We start from the raw sequence: 26,970 nt of genomic DNA on the forward strand, positions 1-26,970 counted from the left end.
TGCACAGTGCCCGCCCCAGGTGGCTCCCCCTGCTCTGCCTCAGCTTCCCTGGCACGCAGCTGCGTCCAGGCCCCAGAGCCACATGGGACACCTCCGTCTTGTCTGTCCCTCCCGCAGACAACCTGCGCGCGGAGCAACCGAACCAGTTCTGCAGCTGCCCCCGGGTAGTTTCGTATGGGTCATGTTTGCTTTCTCGATTCTAAGTGCCATAAGAAACGCCGTCAAAAGCTTTTTGGGAAACCACCGCTGCTTCTACTCCTGCCCGTAAGGTCTCCCCATTCCTTTCCCCCCAGGCATTGCTAAAACCAGGCACTATGTTGCCTCTTTCCAGATATCTGGCAACTCCTCCGTCTTCCACAAATCCTTGGGGGTGCTTTTCCCAATCGAGCCCCCTCTTCTCCCTCTGGCCGAAGCCCAGAACCTCCCCACTCCCCTCCAGCAGCCCTGGGAAACTGGTGTGTGTGGCACCGGTCACGCACGCCCATGTCTTTGCCCTCTTGCCTGGTGAGTCTTGAAGCGTCGCACATTCATCTGTTGCTTATCAGAAAAAGGCACCAGGGGCCCTTTTTACAGAGAAAAAAGGGAAAAAAAAAAAAAAAAAACACCAAACAAACGACAAACCCAGGGTTATCGCTCTGCCTCGGCGGGTTTTGGACCAGCGGGGACCGCTGATAATAGATTGTATTGATCCAAGCTGGGAAGGGATCGTGTCTTATCAGCACTGCACGTACCAGCGGCTGGAAAATGCCCAGTAAGTGCCAGTTTGGGCTCTAATCTGTCAAATGGCTCCAGTGGAGCAGAGTCCAGGCCATCTCATCTGCTAATTACTGGAGCATGTCTGATGCTCGACCAAATGGCCTTTTAATTGAGCCTCTTGGATTGATAATGTGACCCAGGCAGCACGTAACCCACCTTTCGCTCCGCGAGCCCAACACTGCCGCTCGCCACGGGGACAAGGCTCCACATCAAGTGTTCAGCCGTCCTATTAACCCACCTTAACTCGGCGGGTTTTATAGTTCTTTAATAAATGATAAGGTTGAAGCAGATGCGGTTGTTTTCGGGAGACTTTGAATTGTCTCCTGAGCTCCCCTCGGGGAACTCTGCACCGCTGGATCAGTGCGGGTGCTGAGGGTGGAGGAGAGAGGGAGGGGAGCTGGCGGGGAAGGGTGGGGTCGCCTCTTATTTAGAGAGAGGAACGCTGAGTGCGCTGTCTGCTCCCAGAAGCTGCTGAGAGAGAAGCAGGAACACCATGCCCAAGAAATACACCCTCAAGCAGAGCTCGCCCAGCTGCGAATTGGGTGAGTACCGCTAACGCCGATGCCGGCGGGCTCGCTGTCCTTGCAGGGTGGTCCTGCTGATGGGAGGCATCACCCTCATCCCAAAATACCCCGGGATTTGGGGAATAATGTACATTTTCCAGCTTCAGGCCAAAAGCTGTTGGTAAACCACCTCCTCCGAGGTTTCTCGCACCCATAGGCGCTTTCGGCATGGTGGGGGTGCCACAGTCACGCACCCACGCAGGAGCAACGCTGCAGTTTGGTTTTAATTTCCCTCTGCGATGCCTGCACTGTCAGGTCAGAGGTAAGGTTAAATCCGCAACGGTGGAGCCTCCATCTCCTGGATTTCTCCTCTTATTTTTCCAGGATTTGGTTGTTTCAGCAACATCCCAGGATTTTTTGTGTGTGCGTGTTTAAACAATAAGGAACGCGGGTCGCAAAAACTTCACGTTTGGGAAAAGCGAGGAGCTGCCTTCCCTGCTGCCGGCAGCTTTGCTCGGTGAAGGGCTCCGATTTTTAACGAGTGGCTTTTCCCACGCAGATCAGGGTGTCCTGCTCTGTGAGCCTGGATCCCCACGCGCTCTCCCATCTGTTCACGGGCAGGCCGTGCTTCCAAACGGGCGCTCCTGGTGATCTACCAAGAAATTAAAAGGTCGGGATGGTGCAGATAAGGACACGGAGTGCTCGTGTGCCGCTGGAAGCGATGCCGTGGTGCGACGGCCGCGTGCTGCTTCCCCGGCTGGCAGGTTTCTTGTGCGTCTCACCAATTAAATCTGTTGGTTTAGTTCTCAGGAAGGGGTTGCTTAAAAAAAAATTATCCTAAGTTTTCAAGGGAATGTGCAGAGTAAGAGGAATTCTGTGAAATAGCAGCATTTCTCTCTTTCTCATCTCCTTCAGATCAGGAGGAAAAAAAAGACAGAAAACCAAACAAAACCCAAATCAAGACCCTTCTCCCCCAAAATACAGACTATTCTTTGTGAGATACAGCTGCATTCAGAGATAATTAACACGTAACTCTGTCTGCAGCCATTTACCGGCAGCCAAAAATCTAGAAATTTGAGGTTTCAGCATCAAAAGTGCTGCCGAGGTCAGCAAGGTCCTGGTGGAGCCGGCGGGCTCCTGACGGATCTGCGTTTTGGGGCGGAATAAGCTGCCTTTGGAAAAAGCTCGGAGCAGGAACAGGGCCTGGCTGCGAGGCGAGCCGGGGAGCGCAGCGCTCGGTGTGTGGCCGCCACCGGGACCCGTGTCCCATCTCCCCGGTCGCACCGAGCCACGTCACGGGGTGGGCCGAGCCGAGCGGGGCCGGGCTGGCGGCGGCGGCAGCACGGGCCGGGGCATGAGGCGGCGGCGGCAGCCGGCACGGCCGGGGGCGGCTGAGGCGGTGAGCAGCGGCGGCTGGGGCGGGAGGGACCCCCCCCCACCCCGGGGTGAGCCCTGGGGGGGTCCCCTGGCTGCGCTGGGGGCGGATCCCCAGGGTGTTCTGGGATCCCTGGGGGGGTCCCTCGCACGTGCTGGGGTGGGGGATCCTCCCTGAGGGTGCTGCAGGACCCCCGGGTCAGCCGCGCAAGGGAGCTGCTGCCCCCTGCCACGGCCGGGGCTCAGGGACCCCCGTGAGCCCAGGTGCTCGGTGACTTCGGGGTGTCCCCCAGCCCCGCGGGGGGTCTCCGAGGACGGGCGCTCCTCGCCCCACCGGAACGGCTGGTGGCTGGTGTGTGCCAGTGGCTTGGCCGGCCCCGGGTTGGATGCCCCTGAGCCCCATCCTCTGCCTTCCTCCCCAGGGGCCGGGTCGCGGTAATCCTCCGGCGCGGCACCCTCCCCACGGGGCTCGGCGTGAACCCCTCCTGGGTCGCCCCAACCTCGACCCTCACGCGCCCGAGGGCTTGATGCGGTTTTATATGGACCTCGTCGCGGCGGGTGCGGGGAGAGAAGGGCTCTTAGAGCCTTGGCTCGCTCGCCGCCGCCCCGCGGAGCTCTGCCTGCCGGGGCTGAGAGCTCCGGGACGCCTCTTTGGCATCCTGTGACCACTGCAGAGTCGCAGTCGAGCGTCCCCGGGGTCCAAACTCCAGAGCCTGCCTCGGGTTATTGCGGTGGGGAGGACGATGCCGGCCAGCGGCGATGGCTCCCGGCGCGATTCTGCCGGCTGTCTGATGCGGCGCTGGGCTCGGCGAAGGTCAGCGTGACCCTGACGGGGATTCGCTTACCCGGTCTCAGCCTCACCCCGCGGAGCCGCAGTCCCGGACCAAAGTCCACGCACGTCTGCAGGCCAGAGGTTTCCTCAGAGGAGGGATGTGAGCTCTCCTGCAGCGAGCACCCCTCGTTAAACGGGCAGTGGGAACCCTCAAACGAGCTCTTCAGCGCGGGAGTCGGGAGAACGGGACTCTGCCGCCGGCGATAGCGGCGCCGTGTTCGAAGTGGGACGAGGCCTGGGGCGTTTGGGGCAATGTGATGACCCCCCCGCCCGCCCGCTCTGTGTGCTGGTCCCACGGCTCAGCCTCACTGCTCATCCCTGTTTTCCCACTTTACAGCACTTCTTAACCAAAGTTCCCACAGCCTCAGGTGCTGCCTTGTATTTTTGGAGGGTATTTTGAATCCCTGAGCCTCGTGGCTGCTGCTAGAATGGAGCTTTTCCATCAGTTTGATTTATCACACGTTGTGAAAATACTTGAAGATTCAGGTATGCGCCAGCCCCCCTCTTTCCACGCTTACAAAAAGCAGACGAGGGCGATGGGGAGCAGCTTTAGGGGCTGGCTCCTAAATCCAGGAGCCTTTGGATCGAGCAGGCTGGGGAGGAGAGCTGCTCCTTTGCCTCCAGGTGGTTGTTTCCCAGGTGCCGTTCTCCTTCCGTAGAAATAAATGCATCACGCTGTGTCTTTCTAGGAGAGTACGCTGGGATGAGCAGGGTGGGCTCGTACCCCCGTGCCTGGGCTCGGTGCCTCCATCCAGGGCATCTCCCAGCTCAGGTGCGTGGTACGGGGGTGGACAATTACAGAATCACAGAATCATTAAGGTTGGAAAAGACCTTCAAGATCATCAAGTCCAACCATCGACCCAACACCACCGCGCCCGCTATTAGTTAATTAATTAGCAGGGAACTAGTTCGTCCGACCCGGACCCGTTTAGGAGTCGGCCGAGTGAGCTGCTTCGGCGCGGCTGAGCGGGGACCTCAGCGACGGGAGCGAAGTCAATGTCACAGCCTTTTCTCTGCCTGCTTTTATCATCTCGGGTCATCGGCAGGAGTGTGGGCGAGGGAACGAGGAGGAATCCCACAGGGACAAACCCTAAGGCAACTCTCCACCAGGTCTGGGTGGAGGAAAAGGTTTCCCAGGGCCAAGACCTGGCAGTGCTGGTGCCGGCAGAGTGGTGTGGGCGTCGGGAAAGCGGGCAAGAGGTTGACCTGCTTGCGTGGGCAAGGAGTCACCCCCGTTGGGACGGTGAGTGGTTAACCGCGCTGCCTGCTCCGGTTTTGGTAGGTGTGTTGCGCTCAGGGCTGCCTGTGTGTGACTTGTATGAGCTGCGAGGAACGGGCTCGGGTTTTCAGTGTGAGCATGGAATGGCTGCCCCGGCGCTAACGAGACGTCGGCCTCAAAACCGCTCTAAAAGAGTTAACGATCGCGGCGTGCCCCGCAGGAACCGGCCAAGTTCAAAGCCTGACATCAAATGCAGAAAACTCAATCGCAGGAACCGCTCCCAGCGTGAGACAAGACTTGTCCAACAAACCCCCGTGTCTCCACGTCGAAGACGAGCAAGCGGCCGTCGGCTCCTTGGCTTTGCTGCCTTTCTGGCTGTCACGAAGCAAAGACCCGTGGGACCAAGGCTCGTAGTTCCATCAGTGAAAAGGGAGGGTGTGCACGCAAGAACGAGCCATTGTTCGCTCCCCGGGTATTGAAGGTCTAGACAACATCGCCGGTGTCTTTGCTTTTTTGATTAGAGCAACCTCATGATATTCTGCTCTTGTTTTTTTGCCTTATTCCAAGGAATATTCCTCCTGGGAAGGCGGCTGCCTTGCCCGAGGGTGAATATGGTGTATAAAGTCAAACCCACCAACGGTTACGGCAAGTATTCTACCTCCAGGAGGCAGAACGTGGCTCGGCAAGCCCACGCCTGGTGCTGAGGAATTGCGTGAAGAAGTTCAGAGGTTACGGGTGGAAGGAGTGATAAATCCCAACCTTTTTTCTCCTGCATTTTCTTTATCCTCTAATTTCATCCGCGTTGAGAGCAGCGGCAGGGTGTCCCCAGAGCCATTCTTTTAGAAGAGCACCAGACGTGGAGTCAGAGCGGGCAAAAAACATCCCTCGGGTGCGTTTTCACCGTCTTTCTCTTGACGGCTCTCCGGTTCCCGGCTGGGCTGGAAGCTTGCGAAATATTCGCACCTGGCTGCTCTTATTTGAGCTCCGTGGGAGAAGGATCTGCGGGCAGCGCTTCCAGCCTGGCACGTGTGGGAAGGCATTCCCCACGTCGGGTCGTGAACGGGCGCGTCACGAGCTCGGCAGCTGCCGGCGGAGATAGGGGAACCAATTTCGCTCCCGCCCAAGCTGGGATGTGTTTTGCAAGGAGATATTTAGGTCAGTCTCACACCGTAACGAACGTTCGCCATGTGATCTTCTTCCTCTTCCCTTTATTAATGGAGTGAGTGTTTCACGGGACTTGCTGCCAGGGTAAGCGCTGTTGCTCCCGAAGGAATTAGATTTCGGGGGAAAGATGGCTTATTGCCATCTTATTTTTATTAATGAAAGCCCTTAGGGCTGTGCTTTAAAAAGGAGCCTGTAAAGAAAGAAAAGAGTGTAAGTGTGTGCAAAGATAAAAGCTTTGCTCCAGCCTTGAGGTTGTCCCCGTCCAAGCGGGAGCTGCTGGAGGGAGAAGTCTCGGGCAGGGGCTGTGGAGGCTGGAGGGGCGGCACTTGTCCTCTCCGTGGGCCGAGGTGGCAGGAGATGCTCGCTCCCCGTTTCTCCCCGGGGCCGTGATGTGTTTAAGACCACAGCGTCGCAGCTCCCCGCGGCGGCATCGGGCATCCCGCTTCCCTCCGCGTCGTGCCGAAGGAGCCATGACTGGGCCAGCCCCACGTCCTCGCCAGCCTTCCCGTCCCCGGGCGAGCCGACCGGAGCCGCTTTCCGCCGCCCCGGTGAGGCTGGAAGAGCCGGTGACTTTAGCACCGGGGTGTCTGCTCCGCGGGAGAGGCAGAGCTGGCTCCTGCGGCCGTGGGGGAGCAGCAAAAAAAACGAGGTGGGAAATCTTACATTTTTTTGGTGAAACCTCAGCCCGCACCGGCACGGATGAATTCTCCTCACGTGCTGGTCCAGAGCAAACACTCAAGATTATTTGCGAAGTGGTGAAACTCCTTCCCCGAGCGCTGCTGGCGGGCGTGAGCGGCGAGTTGGAGGAGCTCGCGGGGCACAGCGCGTGCTTTATTCATCTCGTCGCCCTGGAGTCAAGACTCTAAAATCTAGAGTATATTTGGATAGATAGATAAATAACGATGGTAGCCCTGCCTACAAGAAACAGTATCGCTCCAGCTCCAGCGTGAAGTAACCCTCTCTGGCTTATTTTCGCGTGCCTGGCTTGGCTACAAGCCACCTTTGGGGCTGGCTCTGGAACCGGGGAATTAATCTTTGAAAACCTAAAATTGGTTTAAATCCCTTAAAAGAAATTCCTGGCTAACGTTTTCCTTTTACGCCTTCACTGAACCAATATTGCCATGTTATAAGGAAACCTGCCGTTAATATACAACGGGCTTTGAGGGAGATGAAGTGCTTTACGTACCGAACGTATATACCGTTGGTGCTCTGCCTCGTCTTTGAGGGGCCTGGCGGGGGGTTGACATTTAAAGCCCGGAGGACCCCAACTTCATCCAAAGTCCTGTACCGGCTCCCGGTTCCTTCCTGCGTGGGGTTAGGTTTAAAAATACGCCGTCATGAAAGAGTTAGCTCATGCCCTTAAAAGAAACTTCAGACACCCTGCAAAGGGTGCGGCGCAGAGGTAATAATCGTGCCTGGAAGGGGAGGGATGGTATGTCATTTTTACACATAAAGGAAATTCCACTCTTGTTTCCTTAGCCGGAGTTTCGCAACCGGCACTGTCCTAAGCCTGGTGTCGTGTTGGTTTGCCCGGTCAGTCCACTCGCCCCTTCTTCGTGCTGTTGCAACAGGAGTTTCCAAGCAGAGCCCGGGCAAAACGCTCCCTCCCAGCCCTGCAAGGCTCTTCAAAGCTGGAAAAGGGCCCGGGAAGTAAATCCGTCCCTGCCAGGAGCTGTTGGTTCAGTTGGCTCTCTTCTTTTATTCTCCTGCTTGACGGGTTGTTTTTTTTCCTCCTCTCCTTTGCAGCCAACGTGGCCGATCTGAACCGGTTTCCAGGCCACTGGAAGGGTCCCAGCATGGGGAACTCGGACACGGACCGGAAGGCGTCCTACGGTGAGGCTCCCGTTGTGGCACAGCGCATTCGCTCTCATACATCCACCTTCCATTTCATTAATTCCTTTGTCTTGCAAAAACCACCCCAAGGGTTCGGCGTGCCCGTTTGCCGCTTGATTATCGTAGTGGACACAAACCCTCAGGCTTTTGAGATGGCCCCAGCAGCAGATTTACTGGTCCCAGGGCTCGCTCAGCCTTGCTTAACTAGACGAACCAGCCTGTCTTCTGCAGACCCATCTCTCACCTGCCCGCACACAGGCAAGGAGCTCTAAGCCATTATGTAAACGGGTCTGCGGCAGCGCAGGCAGCCCTGCGAGCTGTTTGGGAGGCAGGGAAAAAGGAGGAGCGATCGACTTCGGTTCACCCTGATGATGCAATAGGAAACTTGGTAAAAGAGCTGGCCTTGGGTTTAGTCCTCCTCTTGCGAAGGCTGGGCGCTCGGGACGCGTGCGGCTCTTCGGCTCGTAGAGCGAGATGCCACGTAGGGAGAGCAAAAGTGAGTACTGGCTCAATTCAGGAGAGGGGGCTTTTCGCTGGAGGTGGGTAAGGGCGGAATCGGGTGGTCTTACAAGTCTTAACATGTAATCTGTGGGAATTTTCCTTGCTGCAGTAACCCCGCACACCTTCCTCACGAGTTAAATTTAGAAAAGTGTCCTGAAAATTCATCAGGGCTGGCTCTCCCGCCTGCCTCTCGTGCTGTAGGAGAAGGCAAAACTGTCGGGCAGCTTCCTGACTGTCACTTGTTTCCAAACAAGTGCTGCATTGTGCGTTCCCTGGGTAGGAACAGGATTCCGCAGGGTAGCCGGGTCCTTCCAGGACTAAACTTCTCGCAGACGCTCCGTTCAGCCAGGAGAGTTTGGGGTTAATGCTCTCTGCAATGGTGCCGAAATAGCCGCAGGTTTCTCTTGGATCTGGCTTGTTCAGTCCCGGTTAATGATTACGGTGGAACTGCGGGGCTGCCGTTAGGTCGCACGGTGCCCCGTGACGGCTTTCGTACGATTAATCTGAATAAATGAGCTGCCAGCTAACCAGCTTCCTCCCACCGTGCGGGAGAGGGAGAGCCTGGGCGAGGTGGTGTGGTCTCCCAGGGTGGGTTTACAGCAGTAGGTGTTATTTTCGTTTGATTATGGCCTAATTAGCCTAATTAGCATTAGCTGCGAGGGCAGAACGCGCTCATTTTGCTCTGCCTGTGGGTCTTGCCGGGCCCCTGCCAAGTTTTTCCGCGTTTCCAGGGACCCTCGCTCACTCCTCCTTCCTTTTCTGCTTCTCTTTCCCCCCGGCAGAGGATGCTTCAGGGGAGCACGGGGAGGTGGTCAGCACGATTTCCAGCAGCATGAACCCGCTGCAGGCGCCGGACGCCTCCTCGGAGCCCTTCACCACCTACTTTGACAACAAGATTCCCATTCCCGAAGATGAGACGGTGAGTGCAGCTGGGCCCTCCTCCGCTCGCTCCGATGGGAAAATCCCGTAGGAAAAAATCTGCCGGCGCATGAGTCGTTCCGCTGGGCGCCGGTTCCCCTTCTTGCCTAGAAGCAGCCGGGCTGCTGGACGGGGACCTGGGAGCGACGAGGGTCCCGTCGCCGTGGAGTTAATGATTCATCCCTCAGGGTTTGTCTCCTTCAAGAAACTCGGGGCAGCGAGATCTGCTAAAGAGCAGAGAAATGTCTCGCTGGTAGCCCCAGGGGAGGGGACCTGGGTTCTTTGTTCCCTTATCAAGGGAAGGGAGCAAGAGTGCTTCAGCTGGCCCTTGTAGCAGCACTGTCCGCTTTGCAGGGGGTGCGGGTGCCCTCTCCCCTTTTGATTGAGCAACAAGGCAGCATTTTGGGCTGCAGGCACAGCAGGATTCATCTCCCCCCCAGCTTTACACGAGCATGTCCTTGGCTGTCCCAGCGTCTGCTCCTAAACTCTTTAGGTTAGGACCAGAGATTTCTGCAGAGTTTAGGATGGGATTAAAGGACAGGCTGATCCTCCCAGCGCCGCTTTCTGTTGTGGCGGTGAGGAAATGAAAATCAAACCCCGGCTGTCTCTTGCCATTTTTTATGCCTGCTGGCGGGGGTGGTTCGTGGGGACGACGCGTCCCCTCTGTTAGGAGGGGGCTCCGCTGCAGGGCTGGCGTCTGACGTCTCGATCCTCTCTCCCCTTCAATAGCACTCGTGCTTTAGTTTCCGCAAGCTCTGGGCTTTCACGGGGCCGGGCTTTCTGATGAGCATTGCCTACCTGGACCCGGGCAACATCGAGTCGGATTTACAGTCCGGGGCTGTCGCAGGATTTAAGGTCAGTGTGGAAAAAACCTACAGATTAAGCGCTGTAAGTCGTGTAAACCGTCCGTGTTTTAGGGCAGGGAGTGCCGATAGTGCTGCTGAGCTGAAAACACCTCCGAGGAGAAGGGGAGAGCGAGGCGCTCTCGTATGCCCCCTCCGGCAGTGACTCCTGGCTTTATATGCGTTTGGAACCTTCCTGTGCCAGCTCTGGGCACCTAAAACAGCCTCCGAATGTCAATAATGTGTATTTTAAAAGGCCTGGGATTCCCAAAGGGCCTGCGGGGCGCAGGCGTCCTAAGGGACCTGGGACCTCGTTCGCCGCCGTCGTTTCTTGCTGCCCCGGCGCACCCACTGCTGCCTTCGTGTCTCCCTCAGCTGCTCTGGGTCCTGATGCTGGCGACGATCATCGGGCTGCTCCTGCAGCGGCTGGCGGCGAGGCTGGGCGTGGTGACGGGGCTGCACCTCGCCGAAGTGTGCAACCGGCAGTACCACAAGGTGGGTAGGAAGAGGCCCCTCGGGCAGTCCCGTGGTTCTCCCACCTGGGGCTGGCAGGTCTCACGGGACTCGTTGAAGCGTCGCCGTTGCCCGCTCGGTGCCAAATCCTCCTCGGGAGAAAGCGCTCCTCTTGCCAAAATGTATTTTCATCGTCGCATCTTGCTTTGCTGTCCGAGAAACTGGGGGATTCAACTGATTCCTTCTGGTTTGGCTCGCAGTTGGAAGAAAAGTAGATTTAGAGGAAGATTTTAATTGTAGCCCTAACTAGCCCCAGCGAGGGGCTCGTTAAGAACCTGGGGTGTTAGGAGAGCAGATGGGGGACGCTTCAGGTCCCGTTTGGGATGGGATGAACTTCCCCATCTTGGAAAAAGGAAAGCACAAGGTGGGAGGCGGGGTGAATGTCCTGCCAGAGTCAGGAATACACCCCAGGGCTTCAGCTTTTCTCTTCGGGCTGCTGCCTCCCGAAGCCGAAATCCTTGTCGCTTCAATAAGCTCAAGGACTCATGAGGAGAGAAATGACCCTTTAGAACAAGACCTGGCTGTTACATTTCCCCGCTTAAGAAATGTCCCCGGCGTGTGTAAGAAAGGGCTCTGCGTCTCGCTCAGCTGAAGATGAGTAAGGCTGTGCCTTGGGAAAGGGCTGTGGGGAAGTCAGTGATGTCCCAGCTGCAGTTTGATGATTCTCATCCAACGCCTGAGACTTTGTCATTGGTCTGATCGTGTGAAATCTCTTCCGATGCTCATTTCCAACGCCCCGGTACACAGAAACGTCCAGTCTCACTCTCGCAACACGCGGAATGTATTGAGGCGAGTAAGTCGGGTTATATAAGTGACCCGGGAGCCTTCTCCCGTGGTTGCCACAGGTAACCTGGATTTCTGCTCTGGACCGGCCATCAAGTGGCGATCGTCAACGTGTTTTCCACACCGCAGTCGGGGAACGCAGACCGTTCCTGAACGCACAATCGCCACCGCCCTGTGCTCATCTAGAAAATTAAAGGGAGAAGACGTTTTCCTTCTTTTTAATGGTGTTGGATATTTCTTTACCTCTAGGTTCCTCGGATTATCCTGTGGCTGATGGTCGAACTCGCTATCATTGGATCCGATATGCAAGAAGTCATTGGCTCGGCGATTGCTATTAACCTCCTGTCTGTGGGGAAGTAAGTTGGGTTTGTCGTCAGAGGGCAGCAGGAAATGAGTGCTCCCCTCTAGGATTAAGAAAGTGACACCGTGTGTGCCAAAAAAGGCTCATTTATTTCCTATAAATCTTCCCAAATAAGCTCTTTGTGGAGGGTGATTCATCGAAGCTGTGCTAGCTCTCTTAGATGACTCAGCCTTTGGTGCCTGTTTTTTTGGGGGCTATAAGGAGAACTGCGAGTTCTGGCTTTATCTGAGCTATAACTGATACACGCCAAAATTGGGCTGCAGCTTTCCTGGCAAATTTTATGTTCCCAATAAAGGACTACCAGAAAGATGTCCTCGTTGGCCAGGAAGGTTGGAAATACAAACGTAGCAGGAAGCTACAATTTTGTACCAAGTGGCTATTAAACATCTCGCTCGCTCCTGTCATTCCCAGTGTGGACGTGGGAATCTAGAGGACGTCCTAGAGGACGTGGGAATCTTCTCGAGATTCCGGGAGAGAGCTCCTATCCGAGCTGTTTGTGCAGAGAACAAACCCACGGTCCCTTGCCCCGTGCAGTCAAACGTCTCATCAGACTGCAAACGAGCCCTTGGACAATGCGGTTCCATCCCCAAACAAGTGCCCTAAAGAAAAAGAGATTTTGGACGCTGAAGCGTCGTGGCTGGCGGTCGAGGTGGAAGTGGTTTGTAAGCTGATGTCTGCTCGTGCCCGTCTCTCGCAGGATCCCGCTGTGGGGCGGCGTGCTCATCACCATTGCTGACACGTTCGTGTTTCTCTTCCTGGACAAATACGGTAATTTTTCCTCCCAAATTCCAGAAACGAAATCTGAGATTTTTAAATCAGCTTTTCTCAATTTGCTGGTGGTCCTTTTCCTTCTCACAGGCTTGCGAAAACTGGAAGCATTCTTTGGGTTTCTGATTACCATCATGGCTCTAACGTTTGGCTACGAGGTAACTTCACCGTCTCTCTCTGCGCTTCCACCAGCTCTGTTTGGTGACGTGTTCCCTCTCCCCCGGCACTGCTCCCGTGCCCAAACAGCACCAAAACGCTTGAAAATAAAGACATTTGAGGGCGGGTCTCTGTTCCCGATGTGCGGCTCGGACCCTGGCCAGCAGCGTGGGCTCTATCGAGCGCTGCGTCTCCGACGTGGAGACCAGCACGTACAGCTCAGCGCAGCATCCTCAGTTTTTATTAAACAGCAGGCGGTTGCCATGTTGTGGTTTTGCTTTTTTTACCAAAACGGCCACGTTTTGCCTTGCGAGTCTCTTCAAACGGGCAGCCGTGCGATGCACGTCACCCTCCAAACGCCCGTGTTTCTTTTCTCTCTGTGCCCAGTATATCACCGTAAAACCCAACCAGGAGAAGCTGCTAAAAGGGCTGTTCGTCCCGTACTGCCAGAACTGCGGCACGACCCAGCTGGAGCAAGCCGTGGGAATCGTGGGCGCCGTTATCATGCCGCACAACATGTACCTGCACTCCGCCCTGGTCAAGGTACGCGGCTGAGCCGCTTAACGTAGAAAGCGTGTACGGCGATGGCACGCTGGGAGGCCCGAAAGACTCGAGCAGCCTCTGGCAGTCTGCTTGAAGCATTTAATTCGGTGGGGATGTGGCAAACCCCCTGAAGGAGGCTGGTTGGGTCCCGGGCACAGGGAAAGCCGCGAGAGCTTTGGGACACGCGTCCTTTACGTGTGGATGTAGGACCAGAAGCGCGCGTCTCGCGGCTAGCGCTGCCACGCTGGCAGAACCGGCCAGTGCTCGTTCTGCAAATATTGAGGTTTGCTTTTCATGCCCTCCAGCGTGTTCCCACTGTCAGTTTAATAATTACAGGTATAAGTAATACAATAGCGAATTCCTGTTTCTCAAGCCTGCTGTTGTCACCATCCCCTTTTCAGTCCCGGCAAGTGAACCGTGCAAACAAGAGGGAAGTACGAGAAGCTAATAAGTATTTCTTCATCGAGTCCTGCATCGCTCTCTTTGTCTCCTTCATCATTAACATCTTTGTTGTGACCGTCTTTGCCGAGGCTTTCTTTGAAAAGACGAACGCGGATGTGGTGAGTTGGGGCTGGGACTCCGCTCCTCGCGGCCCGGCTGACGCCGAACCGTGGGGCCGTTGGAGCAGTAACGGGGACCGTGTGAGTGGAGGGGCCGCTCCGAGCCGTATCAGTGCCCTGGGTCAAGCAGAGCCCGTATATTCTGTGCCTAAAGTGGGAAAAAAAGAACAGGGATGCCGATTATTTCCGTTTAAACCAGCCTGGAGAGGCACCCAGCACCTTGGGACCTGCAGCACCCGCTGCTCCTCGTCTGCGGCCTTTTCTGCTCGTCCTCGCTTCTCTCTCGCTGAGCAAACCCAACATCCCGCCCCTTCGTGTCGTTGCAGAACGGCGTCTGCGTGAACGCCAGCAGCCCGCACGCCTCGCTCTTCCCAAACAACAACAAGACGCTGGAGGTGGATATCTACAAAGGGGTGAGTGACCTGCGGGGCGCGGTGGCCTCGTCCCCGCCAGCCTGGCGTCCTTCTCTGTTAGCGGCCGTTGCTTTTGGTATACGGAGAGTGTTGAAGCCGGGACCCGTAACGGGATCGCCGGAGACAGAGCTGGAGGAGACCCCTGGGGATCCTCGAGCCCGGCCCCTTGACCAAGAAAAATTATCTATCCCTTTGCTCATAGTCCCGCGTCTAACCTGACCCCAGAGACTCCCCGTCCCTCTGCTCCCTCTTTTATTAGCTTGGACGTGACACAGTTTTCCCTCGCATCCATCCTGAACCTGCTTTGTTAAAACTGCAGCCCGTGGGGTATTGCCTTATCTGCTGCCGGCGTGGGGAAGGCTTTTCCCTCTGCTGCACATGGATTATTCCTTCTCTTCCAACTCAGCGCCCGTGATTAATCTGGTCACAAGGGAATTCGCCCGCTCGTTCTTATTCCCGCTCTCAGATGTGGGACTGAGCTGACGTGAGACTGCAAATCTCTGTTCCAGGGCGTCGTTCTGGGCTGTTACTTCGGCCCTGCTGCTCTCTATATCTGGGCGATCGGGATCCTCGCTGCCGGCCAGAGCTCAACGATGACGGGGACCTACTCCGGGCAGTTCGTCATGGAGGTAATTAGCACTCTGAGCAGCTGCCTGCATCCCTGTTCTCTCTGCTCCTGAGCCTTTAGAACCAATATTGATGATTCCCCTTCCTTGGACCCGCAGCTCTTGCTGGAAGCTCCAGAAAACTCCCTGGTGTGCCTTTCAAACAAATCAGCTTTTGATCCTGCCCTGAGCCCCTCTCTTCCTGCTGCCCTTGGTGTCTCCTTGCCCTTTTCACCCGCAGCGGCTCTGGTTTTTCTGCAGGGCTTCCTGAACCTGCGGTGGTCCCGTTTTGCCCGGGTGCTGCTGACCCGCTCCATCGCCATCACCCCCACCCTCTTCGTTGCCATCTTTCAGGACGTCGAACACCTGACTGGCATGAACGACTTCTTAAATGTTCTTATGAGCCTCCAGGTGAGCAGCAGTACCCGGTTTGGGGGTGAGGCCGAGGAGAACATCTAGCGCTGAATATTTCAGCTTCTGGTGCCTCAGGGTTTGCGGGAGCCGCTGAGCAGAGCGAGTTACCGTCAGGAGATCCCAGGGTCTGAAATTGCTTCCTTCTTCCAGCCAGAGGAAGTCCCTTTGACTCGCTTTACAATAGCTTTGGGGAAATGCTGTCAGAGAGGAGCAAGCCTTGGACGTTTGTCCGTGCTGAGATAATCACAACAATTTCCGCTCTGCATTTACTTCTCTATTTTCTTGCTTTATTCCAGCTTCCGTTCGCTTTGATCCCTGTCCTGACATTCACCAGCCTGCCCAGTGTCATGAACGATTTTGCCAACGGATTGTAAGTACGAAGGCAATCGCCTCCGAGCAGGAGACGGCGTGTCGCTCGCCTCCGGCACACGTTTCGTTCCTCTCCTCGCCTCGTGGCCTCGACCATCTCCTCCGACCGCACGAGCGGCCCCTCCGCCTCACCCCGTTTTGCTCGGATTTTGCTCGCAGGTTCTGGAAGATCACTGGCGGCGTGCAGATCTTCGTGATCTGCAGCATTAACATGTACTTCGTGGTGACCTATGTCATGTCCCTGAACCACCTGGCTTTGTACATCGGGGCTGGAATCCTCAGCGTGATCTACCTGTCCTTTGTGGCGTATTTGGTAAGTCTGGTTCAAGCTGAGACTCCTTGTAAGCAGAATAAGCCGACGGATTTATTTTCTCACCATTATATTAATATTGTCACCTTTCACAGACATTAAAGTCGGCCACAGGGTCAGAACAAAGGGGAAGCTGAGGCTTTTGCAGCCAGATTTGCTTGGGCATCTCTTCTGTGCTGCGCCTACTAACCCACGGGGCCTTTCTCCTGCTTTTTCGACCGTCTCTTTAGCAATTCACCTGTTGGCTGTTCCCAAAAAGGCCTCGACTTAATGTCGCGGCGGGTGAAAGGTTGGCGGAGACGTTGGAATGACGCGTGGTTCCTCTGTATATTGCCAGAGGTGTAGAATCACAGAACGATCAGACAATCTCAGGAGGGTTTGGGTGGGAGGGACCTTTTGAGGCCATCTAGTCCAACCCCCCCCATGAGCAGGGACATCTTCAACGGGACCAGGGTGCTCCGAGCCCCGTCCAGCCTGACCTGGGATGTCCCCCGGGATGGGGCATCTCCCACCTCTCTGGGCAACCTGGGACAGGGTTTCACCACCCTCATGGTGAAACATTTCTTCCCTATATCCAGTCCAAATCTCCCCTCTTTTAGTTTAAAGCCATCACCCCTTGTCCTATCGCTACAGGCGCTGCTAAAAACCCCGTCCCCATCTCTCTCCCCAGCCCCTCTCAGCCCTGGCAGCTGCAGGAAGGTCTCCCCGGAGCCTTCTCTGCTCCAGGCTGAGCCCCCCCAGCTCTCCCAGCCTGTCCTCCCAGCAGAGCTGTTCCAGCCCTCGGAGCGTTGCTGGGGCCTCCTCTGGCCCCGCTCCAGCAGGTCCGTGTCTCTCCTGTGCCGAGGGCTCCAGAGCTGGACGCAGCACTGCAGGGGGGTCTCCCCAGAGCGGGGCAGAGGGGCAGAACCCCCTCCCTCGCCCCGCTGGCCACGCGGCTTTGGGGGCAGCCCAGGACACGGGTGGCTTCTGGGCTGCAAGCACACGTTGCTGGCTCATGTCCAGCTTTTCACCCACCAGGACCCCCAAGTCCTTCTCCATGGGGCTGCCCTCCATCCCTTCACCCCCAGCCCGTGCTGGTACTGGGGGCTGCCCTGACCCAGGGGCAGGACCCTGCACTTGGCCGTGTTGAACCTCACGAGGTTCGCATGAGCTCCGCTCTCCAGCCTGTCACAGCCCCTCTGGATGGGTCCCATCCCTCCAGAGCATCAGCCGCCCCACTCCGCTTGCCGCCATCCGCAAACTGGCTGAGGGTGCCCTCCATCCCGCTGTCCATGTCCCCAGCAAAGATGTTCAATAATACCGGTCCCAGTATGGACGCTGAGGGACCCCACTCCTCACCGGCCTCTGCCTGGCCATCGAGCCGTTGACCACAACCCTTCGAGGGCCACCACCCAGCCAATTCCTTTCCCACCCAACACTCCACCCGTCAAATCCCTCCATGGTGCCCGTCAGCGCTTGTCTCCCTCTAACCCCCACCCGTATTACTTCAGATGACGATTTATTTACCGTGAAGCGCGCGCTAACCCTGAAAACAAGCAGAGCCTGCGTCTCTGTCATATCCCGCGGCGTTCCTGATCACCGGCGCCTTCTTTAATTGCAGAGCTGGCTGTGTCTGATCGCTCTGGGAGTCTCCTTCCTGGCCTGTGGGAAAACGGTAAGCGTCACCAGGACACTGCTGACGGAAGAGTCGCCGTCTGACTCCGCTAAGTAGACGCGGTGTCCGTACGCAGCGAGTAGCCATCAGAGCCAGTGCGTTTCTATGGTTTACCGTGTGAACATACACAAACGTATCTGCGGTTTGCACAGGGAACGCGTTGCAAAAGCGGAAGGAGATAATAATAATAATCAGATGTACATATTGGGAAACGTGTCGCTGCTGAAATACTCAAAAGTTGGATGTTTTCTTTGCTGAACGCCTCTAATCACGCCTGTAAGGAGGAGCGTTCCGCCGGTTGTGCAGTGCAGGAGCTGCCTGTTTGCCAGACGCTGACACACTTCGTAGCGCGGAGGGAAGCACGCCGTGCCGCAGGCTGACTCCGCTTCCCGGCTAACCCTTGCCTCCGGCCTCTTTGACGTTTTTGCATTAACACCGGCGGACTCTCTCGTCCCGTAGCATTTTAAACCCGAAACACTGAAGCTGCAGGTAATTCCTGCTTCTGCACCGGAGAATCTGGAAAAATAAGCTAGGAGATTCAAAATGCACCTTTTGGGCGATGTTTGAAGATGCTCCTGCCGCTGACACTAGACAAAGCGTGACACTACATCCAGAGTCTACCTCTGCGGTCAGATTGCGGCTGCCGGTCGCGATCTGACTGGATTTGATTTTTCTTTTTCTTTTTTTTTCCACTTGAAAATAACTTCTAGTTCAGAGCGGGGCTGATCGCGATGCGCAGCTTCCACGAGGGCAGGATGACGTGAGGACAGGAAACCTCAGCATTCGTATTGTCCTTCAGCTGCTTTTTTTTTTTTGTTTTGACTCGCCTGGCACGTGATTTTGGTGGTCAGCAAAGGAAACGAGTTGTAATGTTTATGGTTATTTATGGGGTTGTGACTTTATTCCCGAGGTATGTGATTAATGGAAACGCTCTTTCAAGTTCTCAAAAATCCCTTGGTTTATGGCTCAAAGTGTCACCTCGCAGAGGATGCCTGTAGCCTTCTCCAGGGGGGTCATCACCATAACACAACTCCGGGTTTTTATTTGTTGATCCTGCTTGGCCCTGATTTAAATTCACTGCAAAACCTTTCTCCTTGCCCTTCTCGTTAGCGTGTAATGAGTTTCCGTTACTTTTTCGGGAGAAGCCTTCACCTGGAAGGCGACCTAAGTCCGATGTAGCCAATTCGGATAGAGAGAACGGTACGTTTTGCTTCTGCGGTTAGAAAAGCTCGTCTGTCGTTTCTCCCAGCATCGGATGCGATTCGAGGTTACGTCCCGCGCCGCGGGGTGGCTTTCGATGGCTTTGGTCGTGAAAACCGGGAGTCGGAAGCCGTAAACCAGGGTTTATTTAACGAGGTTTCTCTTCTCCCACCATCCGGAAGCCGTGGCTGGCTGGCAGGGCCGAGGCACAGCTCCACAAAGGGGTTTTTAGGTACCAGAATGCTTTTGTGGCTTCAAAAAACCCGCGTACGGGCGGTTTGGTGTGTCGTAAACAACCTCTGCTCCCGATCGCCCGCTGCCTCGGAACCGACGCCGCGAGAGCTCGGCAACGGGCTCTGCCGGTGCCGGCTCGGCTCTGCCGGGCTCCGCTGCCGCTTCGCAACCTTCCCCCTCCGGAGCAGCGAACGCGGCTTTTTCCCGGCCCGGGCAGTGGTTTATTTTGGAGAGTTTGGTCAGGACTGCCCAGTGCGGCGGCGTTAAGAGGTTGGGCTCCAGCCCTCGTCGTTAACGAGGTTTTCTCAAGAAATTCATCCCCTCCTTCGGCGTTTCGCGTGTGCCCTCTAGTCCCGGGCAGGGAATCGCTCAAAGCCTCGGAGAGAGGCGATCCGCGGGCGGCGCGGTTTGGGCTTGGCTTTTGATTCCCATTTCTTTTCTTGTTATGAACAAACCCCGGCTGTGCCGCGCCGCGCGCTCGCACGGAGCTCGTCTGACGCGAGCGGGAGGCGAACGGCGCGGTCGGGGGCAGCGCGCTCACGTTTTGAGCTCTCGGTAGTGTTTTAGCTGTCGCTGCCCGAGTTTTTGGGGAATTTTATGATGCCGACGACACGTTTCTTAGAAGCAGGTGACAAAACTCAAAGCACAGCTTGAAAACTCCGTTTTAATTACAGGCAGGATCGTTTACATTATTCCTACCCTTTACCAAACCAGCTGAACTTCGCTCGCTCCCTCCTCGAACCGAGCAAGCATTAAGATGCAAAGTATTTCTAGTTTTCAAATTATTAGTTCAAAAATTCCAGCGGGATTTAACCCCTCTTTTGAAACGCTCGCAGGTTCCGTACCTATTTCCACAAAGAAAAAGCTAGCGCGGTCGTTGGCCGTGGGAATTAGCGGTTGTTGGACCGGAGGCGTGTTTGCGGCCGGCCGGCCTCGGCCGACGGGCTCTGTAATCCCGCTGTATCGATCCCTCCCGTTTTCCTGTATTCGGGATTTTTGTACGGTGTCAGAGGAGATTCTCCCGGCTGCTCTGCTGAATTAAGAACTTTAAGGCGGTAGCTCCGTGCCAGAGCCTCTGGATCGAGTTCTCAGTCTTGGCTTCTGCTCCTTGTGAAACTGATTTTAAGTTTTCCCCCCCCCCCGTATCTGCCTTTGAACCAGTTTGTACAAACTACCTTCTCGATTAAAAGACAGATACTTTTTCAACTTGGCTTCTTGGGTCTTTTTTTGGGGGGGGGAGGCATGGGGGTCTGCTCCAAATCGCTGGCGATACCTGGCTGTAAAGGAGACCCCCCCGACGGTCCGATGCCCGCGGACCGTGCCGGCAGGACGAGCTCCCGGAGCGCCGCGCCGGCACGTTCCCCGTCCCCGCGGGATCCAGACCCTCCGGCCTCCGTTGTATTTGCTCCCGGCTTCCCCGCGAGCAGGTCCGCTGTGACCGTGTCCTCCGCCGAGAGCGAAGGATCGTGTCGCCGGCAGCCACGCGGTGCTTTCCGCGCTGGGATTTCTTCGGCGGGATCCCGCACACGGCGCACGCGTCCTGCCCCGCTCTTACGGTGTCGGCTTTTCCGCCCCTCGGTGCTGCGTTGCTCCCGTCCGCTCCTCGGCCAAACTCTCTGCTGCGCTGGAAAAAAAATATTTTACTGTTTTTAATACTCCCCAGAGCCTTTCCTTTAGCTGCCGCTGAGCCCGGGTGCAGGTCTGGACTATTTACGGCAGAGGGAAGCGGGAGAACCCGGTCAGATCGTGGCACGGGAGGCCGGAGGGACGAGCTAATTCGTCTCTCGTGGTCTAAAATTCTTCGGGGAAAACGCTGGTAGCGGCAAAGTTGCCGCCTCGCTGCGTCCCCCCGCTCCTGCCTCGAACGCCGGCTCCTGATCCGGAGGCTGGAAACCGGCGTCGCTCCGAGCGCCGCCAGCTTCCCGCTCCCGTGGGCCGGAGGCGGGCGCTCGCGGGGGGTTTAATCCGTGTTTTATTAATCTGTCGTCCCGCCGCGGCGCTCGGGGAGAGCCAAAGCCCTTTGGGGTTTGTTCCTATCCGGTAAGGAACGCTCGTGGTAAGTCTCGCTCCGTTAAACCCTTGCGCCCGGACGTTCTCTGCCCACGTCCCACCTCTGGGAGGAGGCGGGCGACCACCCCGCAACGTGTTCTCTTAATTAACCGACGTGTGTGATCAGTTCGTGCCAATTAAGGCTCGTCTACACCTAAAATTTAATTCAAATCGCGAAGGAATTTAATTTCAGCCAACGGAGGGGACGCCCTGCGGAAGAGAAGGGCTAGTCTAGAGCATCACCGCGCGTCGATCCCTTACGGTGGATCGATTTATTAATAAATAGAAGTAATATTCCTGCTGCGTCAAGTTCTCCCTGCTTAATAACCCCTAATTAACGAAGGCACGGCACAAGCCCATGCCGTAAGCGACGGCCAGCACGGCGCGGCAGCAGGACGGCCGCCTCGGCTTCATCCGAGCACGGCGTCGCTTTCCCGTCGCCATCAGCTGCGCCGCGGCCTCGGTGATTCCCGCGATGCTCCCCGCAGATTAATTAAGCGCCCGCAATTACCTAGCACCGTTAGCGCCGCCGCGAATCTCAGCAGGGCTCAAATACTGATTTATTTTACTCTCGCGTGAAAAAGTGGCTTAAACACTGTGTCCGTTTGACCACCCGCGACTAGAAAACCGAGAAACCCCAAAGCTGCGGGTTCTGCAGGTGGAAACCCTGCCCAGCTCGGGCTTTGTTAAACCCTGCCCAGCTCGGCCTTCGTTAAAGCCTGCCCAGCTCGGGCTTCGTTAAACCCTGCCCAGCTCGGGCTTCGTTAAAGCCTGCCCAGCTCGGGCTTCGTTAAAGCCTGCCCAGCTCGGGCTTCGTTAAACCCTGCCCAGCTCGGCCTTTGTTAAACCCTGCCCAGCTCAGCCTTCGTTAAAGCCTGCCCAGCTCGGGCTTTGTTAAAGCCTGCCCAGCTCGGCCTTCGTTAAACCCTGCCCAGCTCAGCCTTCGTTAAAGCCTGCCCAGCTCGGGCTTTGTTAAAGCCTGCCCAGCTCGGCCTTCGTTAAACCCTGCCCAGCTCAGGCTTCGTTAAACCCTGCCCAGCTCGGGCTTCGTTAAACCCTGCCCAGCTCGGCCTTTGTTAAAGCCTGCCCAGCTCGGGCTTTGTTAAACCCTGCCCAGCTCGGACTTTGTTAAACCCTGCCCAGCTCGGCCTTCGTTAAAGTCTGCCCAGCTCCACCTTCATTAAACCCTGCCCACCTCAGGCTTTGTTAAACCCTGCTCAACTCAGGCTTCCTTTCACCTGGCTCAACTTGGGCTTTGTTTAATCCTGCTCACCTTGGGCTTCGTTAAACCCTGCTCAACTCGGGGTTTGTTTAATCCTGCTCACCTTGGGCTTCGTTAAACCCTGCTCAACTCAGGCTTCATTAAACCCTGCTCGACTCAGGCTCCCTTTCACCTAGCTCAACTCGGGTTTTGTGTAATCCTGCTCACCTTGGGCTTTATTAAACGCTGCTTAACTCAGGTTTTGTTTAATCATGCTCCACTCGGGTTTTGCTCAACTGGGCTCAGCTTAGACTTTGTTAAACTGGGGTCAACTCGGGCTTTGTTTAACCCTGCTCAATTTGGGCTTTGCTAAACCAGGCTCAACTCGGACTGTGTTAAACCCCACCCAACTCGGGCTGTTCCCAGCTCTAACTCTTGTCCTTCGCCTCTTCCAGCACCGCCTGGGATTCGCCGCCCACCCCGAGCTCTTCCTCCTCAACAACGTCGACGCAGACGCGCTCGTCACCAGATGATTCCGGCCGCCGCAGCCGTAAGGATAGAACCGGTTTTAACAGAAACCCTTCTTGTGCCGCAGAAAACCCTCCTCCATCACTCGAGCTTAGCACAGAACCGGGCACACGGTTGAGGGTTGTGAGCGGAGCCCGGGATTTCTTCCGGGGAGGACGGCGGGATCAAACCGTCCCGGGAGCGGCGAGAAGAGCTGCGGAGCCGGCGCCTCGCGGCGGCCACGGCGGAAGATCCCGGGTCTAAACCACGACACCGCCGCTCTTGGGGGCTTGCGTTTAGGTACCTCAAAAAGTTTCCCTCCCCCTTTTTTTTGCCCCAAAGAGTCGATCTGATCTGGGAAGTTGGATTCATTGATATTTTTCTGATTTCGATGCAAATTTCGCCTGGTTGGGAGAGCTGGTGCGGCGCTAATCATTTTTTTTTTTTTCCTAATTTGGGGAAAATTCCAGGTTTGGAAAACCGGGCGGGGGCAGAGATTCATTACTAGCGGTTTTCTAGAGGGGGTGCACTCAAATTAAGAGGAACGAGCGAAACGGCGGTGAGAAGCCACCCAGAAACCCGGGTTTCGTGGCCAGCGGCGCGACCCCCCGTCCCTCTCTACGCCCACCGGGTAATTATGGCCGGTTTTGCCGTAGCACCCGGCCGCACCCGACCTCCTCCGCGTGAAGATCTCCCGCTCTCAAGCCGGCGGCCACTTCTCCTTCCCGCGGGCGCTTTTCCCAGCCCGGAGCTGATTCGGCGCCGGCATCTACCTCTGCGCAGGCAGCGGCGAAGCTCCTGTTTTCCGAATTTCAATGAAAAAGTCGAATTTGGCCGCCAAGCTCCGTCCTGCGCCGGCCCTTCGCCCCGTAAAAGCCGAGCGGCTTCGTGCAGGCGGGACGGAGCCGTTTTTCCGGCATTTTCTGAAGTTTCGGGTGCTGCCGGGCCCCTCCCGGAGCCCAAAACCCATCCTCAGACGGAGTTCAAGGTCAGCGGGCTCCACCGGCGACGCGCTTTTTACCCCCCGCCTCACTCCTCTCTCTTTTATTTCGGTTGATTTGTTCTGAGCCCCGGACCGAGGGTGGTTTTAGATGGTGTATCGTGCCTTTCCTTTAATTACATCTTCTGGTTTAATTAAATCTTTTCCCAATTAAGCCTTTTTGTTTCTATGTACTTGGCACCGACTTCAGCCAACGCACCGACCGCGGCCGGCGGCTCGTGAAGGCGGCGACAAGAGGGTCGGAGTTTTCCGGTAAAAGATGTGATTTAACCTTTTCTGTTCAGCTTTCAGCCCGTTTTCGAAATAAAACTGGTGTTCCCGGTCCCCTTTCCCGGAGGAATTCCTTATATTCCCAATTTTTCCATACTCAAATTGCGCTGTCGGCAACGTGGTGGCGCGTTTAAGGTAAGGAAAGAGGCGAGGGACGGCGCGGGTGAGTCCCGGATACCCCGCGGACGCGGGGGGATGCCGGGATCTGGCCCCGGATTTGCGGGGAAATCCGATCCGCCGGATTTATTTTGGGAATTCGCTTTAAAGTAAACGAAGCTTAATTCAGTTTGTATCGTTTAATGAGGGTGCCTCGTTAAGTGGTGCTGGAGACTAAGCGGGGCTTAACTAAGCCAGGGGTTTGTTGGCGTCTCGGTGAAGCGGCGGCCCCAGAGGTGACCGAAACGCGCCCCGTTCCGGGGTCCGCGGGTTTGGGGGTCGGGGTCCCGCTGCGGCCGTGGCCGGGAGCGGCGGAGGGTCCGTGTCCCCCCAGGAGGGGCCCGCTGGGGGCGCCCGTGGGTCCGTGGGTGCCGGCTCTCCCCTATTCCTGCCCTTCTCGCCGCGGGGGGGCTCCGCGGCTCAGCCCCAGCCCCCCGTCTGCTCCCAGGGAGGGGCCGGGGCGCGGTGTGGGGCTGGGGGGGGTCGGGGGCCGGAAGCCCCTTGGGGAGGGGCCCGCCCCCCCCTCCTGCCCCACAGCTCATCCCGCCCCACATCGCCTGATCCCTCCTGCCCCCCATCCTGCCCTGCCCCCATCCCCTGCCCCACATCCTCACCTGCCCCCCTGCTGCCCCCCCACCCCGCCCCCCCATTACTTGCCCCCCCAACCCCCATCCAGTTCTGCCCCCCATGACTTGTCCCTTCTGCCCCACATCTGCCCCCGCCCCCACCGCTGCCCCTCCGCTGCCTCCGCCCCGGCCCCGCCCCTCGGGCCCCGCCCCGCCCCTCGGGCCCCGCCCCGCCCCTCAGGCCCCGCCCCGCCCCTCGGGCCCCGCCCCGCCCCTCGGGCCCCGCCCCCGCACCTCCCCGCGCGTCAGCGGCGACACGCAGCGCAAGAGCCAATGGGGAGGGAGAGGGGGATGGGCGGGGCGGGGACTCGAGTCGGGGCGTGGTCCGGGGGGTCCCGGGGGGCAGCGGCAGCGCCGGGCTGGGGGGATCCCGGTCAGCTCCCAGTCTGCCCCCAGTGAGCTCCCAGTGAGCTCCCAGTGAGCTCCCAGTCTGCCCCCGGTCAACTCCCAGTCTGCCCCCAGTGAGCTCCCAGTCTGCCCCCAGTCAGCTCCCAGTCAGCCCCCGGTCAGCTCCCAGTCTGCCCCCAGTCAGCCCCCAGTCAGCCCCCAGTCAGCTCCCAGTCTGCCCCCAGTGAGCTCCCAGTCTGCCCCCAGTCAGCTCCCAGTCAGCTCCCAGTCAGCCCCCGGTCAGCTCCCAGTCTGCCCCCAGTCAGCTCCCGGTCAGCTCCCAGTCAGCCTCCGGTCTGCTCCCAGTCTGCCCCCAGTCAGCTCCCAGTCAGCCCCCGGTCAGCTCCCAGTCTGCCCCCAGTCTGCCCCCAGTCTGCCCCCAGTCTGCCCCCAGTCTGCCCCCAGTCAGCTCCCAGTCAGCCCCCGGTCAGCTCCCAGTCAGCCCCCGGTCAGCTCCCAGTCTGCCCCCAGTCAGCTCCCGGTCAGCTCCCAGTCAGCCTCCGGTCTGCCCCCCGTCTGCCCCCAGTCAGCTCCCAGTCAGCCCCCGGTCAGCTCCCAGTCTGCCCCCAGTCAGCTTCCAGTCAGCTCCCAGTCTGCCCCCAGTGAGCCTCCGGTCTGCTCCCAGTCAGCTCCCAATCAGCTCCCAGTCTACCCCCAGTCAAGTCCCAGTCAGCTCCCAGTCAAGTCCCAGTCACCTCCCAGTCAGCCTCCAGTCAGCTCCCAGTCTGCCCCCAGTGAGCTCCCGGTCAGCTCCCAGTCAGCCTCCAGTCAGCCTCCGGTCTGCTCCCAGTCAGCTCCCAATCAGCTCCCAGTCTGCCCCCAGTCAAGTCCCAGTCAGCTCCCAGTCAAGTCCCAGCCAGGTCCCAGTCAGCTCCCAATCAGCTCCCAGTCTGCTCCCAGTCAGCTCCCAGTCTGCCAGTTGGGTGATCCCACTCCTCTCCCAGTTTGCCAGTGGGGAGATCCCGGTCTGCTCCCAGTTTACCAGTGGGACGCTCCCAGCCCGGTGAGGAGCCCCACACGTGTGTGTCCCCCCCCCGTCACCCCATCCCTGTCCCCGTTATCATCCGGAACCGAAAACCCGTTCCCACCCGCGGCGCGTTGACGAATTCCCCGTTCTGAGCCCGTCCCGCCCGGCAGCACCGCGGCAAACCCCACCGGCGCAGCTAAGCCTCGCTTAACTGAGCCAAGCTTTGCCAAGCCGCCCTTCCCCTTCCCCTTCCCTTCCCCTTCCCTTCCCCTTCCCCTTCCCCTTCCCTTCCCTTCCCCTTCCCCTTCCCCTTCCCCTTCCCCTTCCCTTCCCTTCCCTTCCCTTCCCCTTCCCCTTCCCCTTCCCCTTCCCCTTCCCCTTCCCCTTCCCCTTCCCTTCCCTTCCCCTTCCCCTTCCCTTCCCCTTCCCCTTCCCCTTCCCTTCCCTTCCCCTTCCCTTCCCCTTCCCTTCCCCTTCCCTTCCCCTTCCCCTTCCCCTTCCCTTCCCCTTCCCCTTCCCCTTCCCCTTCCCCTTCCCCTTCCCTTCCCCTTCCCCTTCCCTTCCCCTTCCCTTCCCCTTCCCCTTCCCCTTCCCTTCCCTTCCCCTTCCCCTTCCCTTCCCCTTCCCTTCCCCTTCCCCTTCCCCTTCCCCTTCCCTTCCCTTCCCCTTCCCCTTCCCCTTCCCCTTCCCCTTCCCCTTCCCTTCCCCTTCCCCTTCCCCTTCCCTTCCCTTCCCCTTCCCCTTCCCTTCCCCTTCCCTTCCCCTTCCCCTTCCCCTTCCCCTTCCCCTTCCCTTCCCCTTCCCCTTCCCTTCCCCTTCCCCTTCCCTTCCCCTTCCCCTTCCCTTCCCTTCCCCCCTTCCCCTTCCCTTCCCTTCCTTCCCTTCCCTTCCCTTCCCTTCCCCTTCCCCTTCCCCTTCCCCTTCCCCTTCCCCTTCCCCTTCCCCTTCCCTTCCCCTTCCCCTTCCCCTTCCCTTCCCTTCC

At 57.6% G+C, this 26,970-nt stretch overlaps 1 protein-coding gene across 1 annotated transcript; it reads left to right on the forward strand.

Moving 5' to 3' along the window:
* Positions 1 to 7,644: 7,644 nt before the first annotated feature.
* On the forward strand, positions 7,645 to 22,608 carry SLC11A2 (solute carrier family 11 member 2; the record flags this gene model as incomplete). Its single annotated transcript, XM_082011742.1, has 16 exons — positions 7,645 to 7,681; positions 8,965 to 9,101; positions 9,830 to 9,955; positions 10,318 to 10,437; positions 11,488 to 11,594; positions 12,297 to 12,367; positions 12,458 to 12,525; positions 12,911 to 13,066; positions 13,468 to 13,626; positions 13,953 to 14,039; positions 14,549 to 14,668; positions 14,906 to 15,055; positions 15,355 to 15,428; positions 15,587 to 15,740; positions 17,338 to 17,391; positions 22,531 to 22,608. 16 exons carry the CDS (start codon positions 7,645 to 7,647, stop codon positions 22,606 to 22,608), a joined length of 1,698 nt encoding a protein of 565 aa, XP_081867868.1.
* Positions 22,609 to 26,970: the final 4,362 nt, after the last annotated feature.

Source organism: Phaethon aethereus (genome assembly GCF_964289735.1).
Source record: "Phaethon aethereus genome assembly, chromosome: 29".
Lineage (NCBI taxonomy): Eukaryota > Metazoa > Chordata > Aves > Phaethontiformes > Phaethontidae > Phaethon > Phaethon aethereus.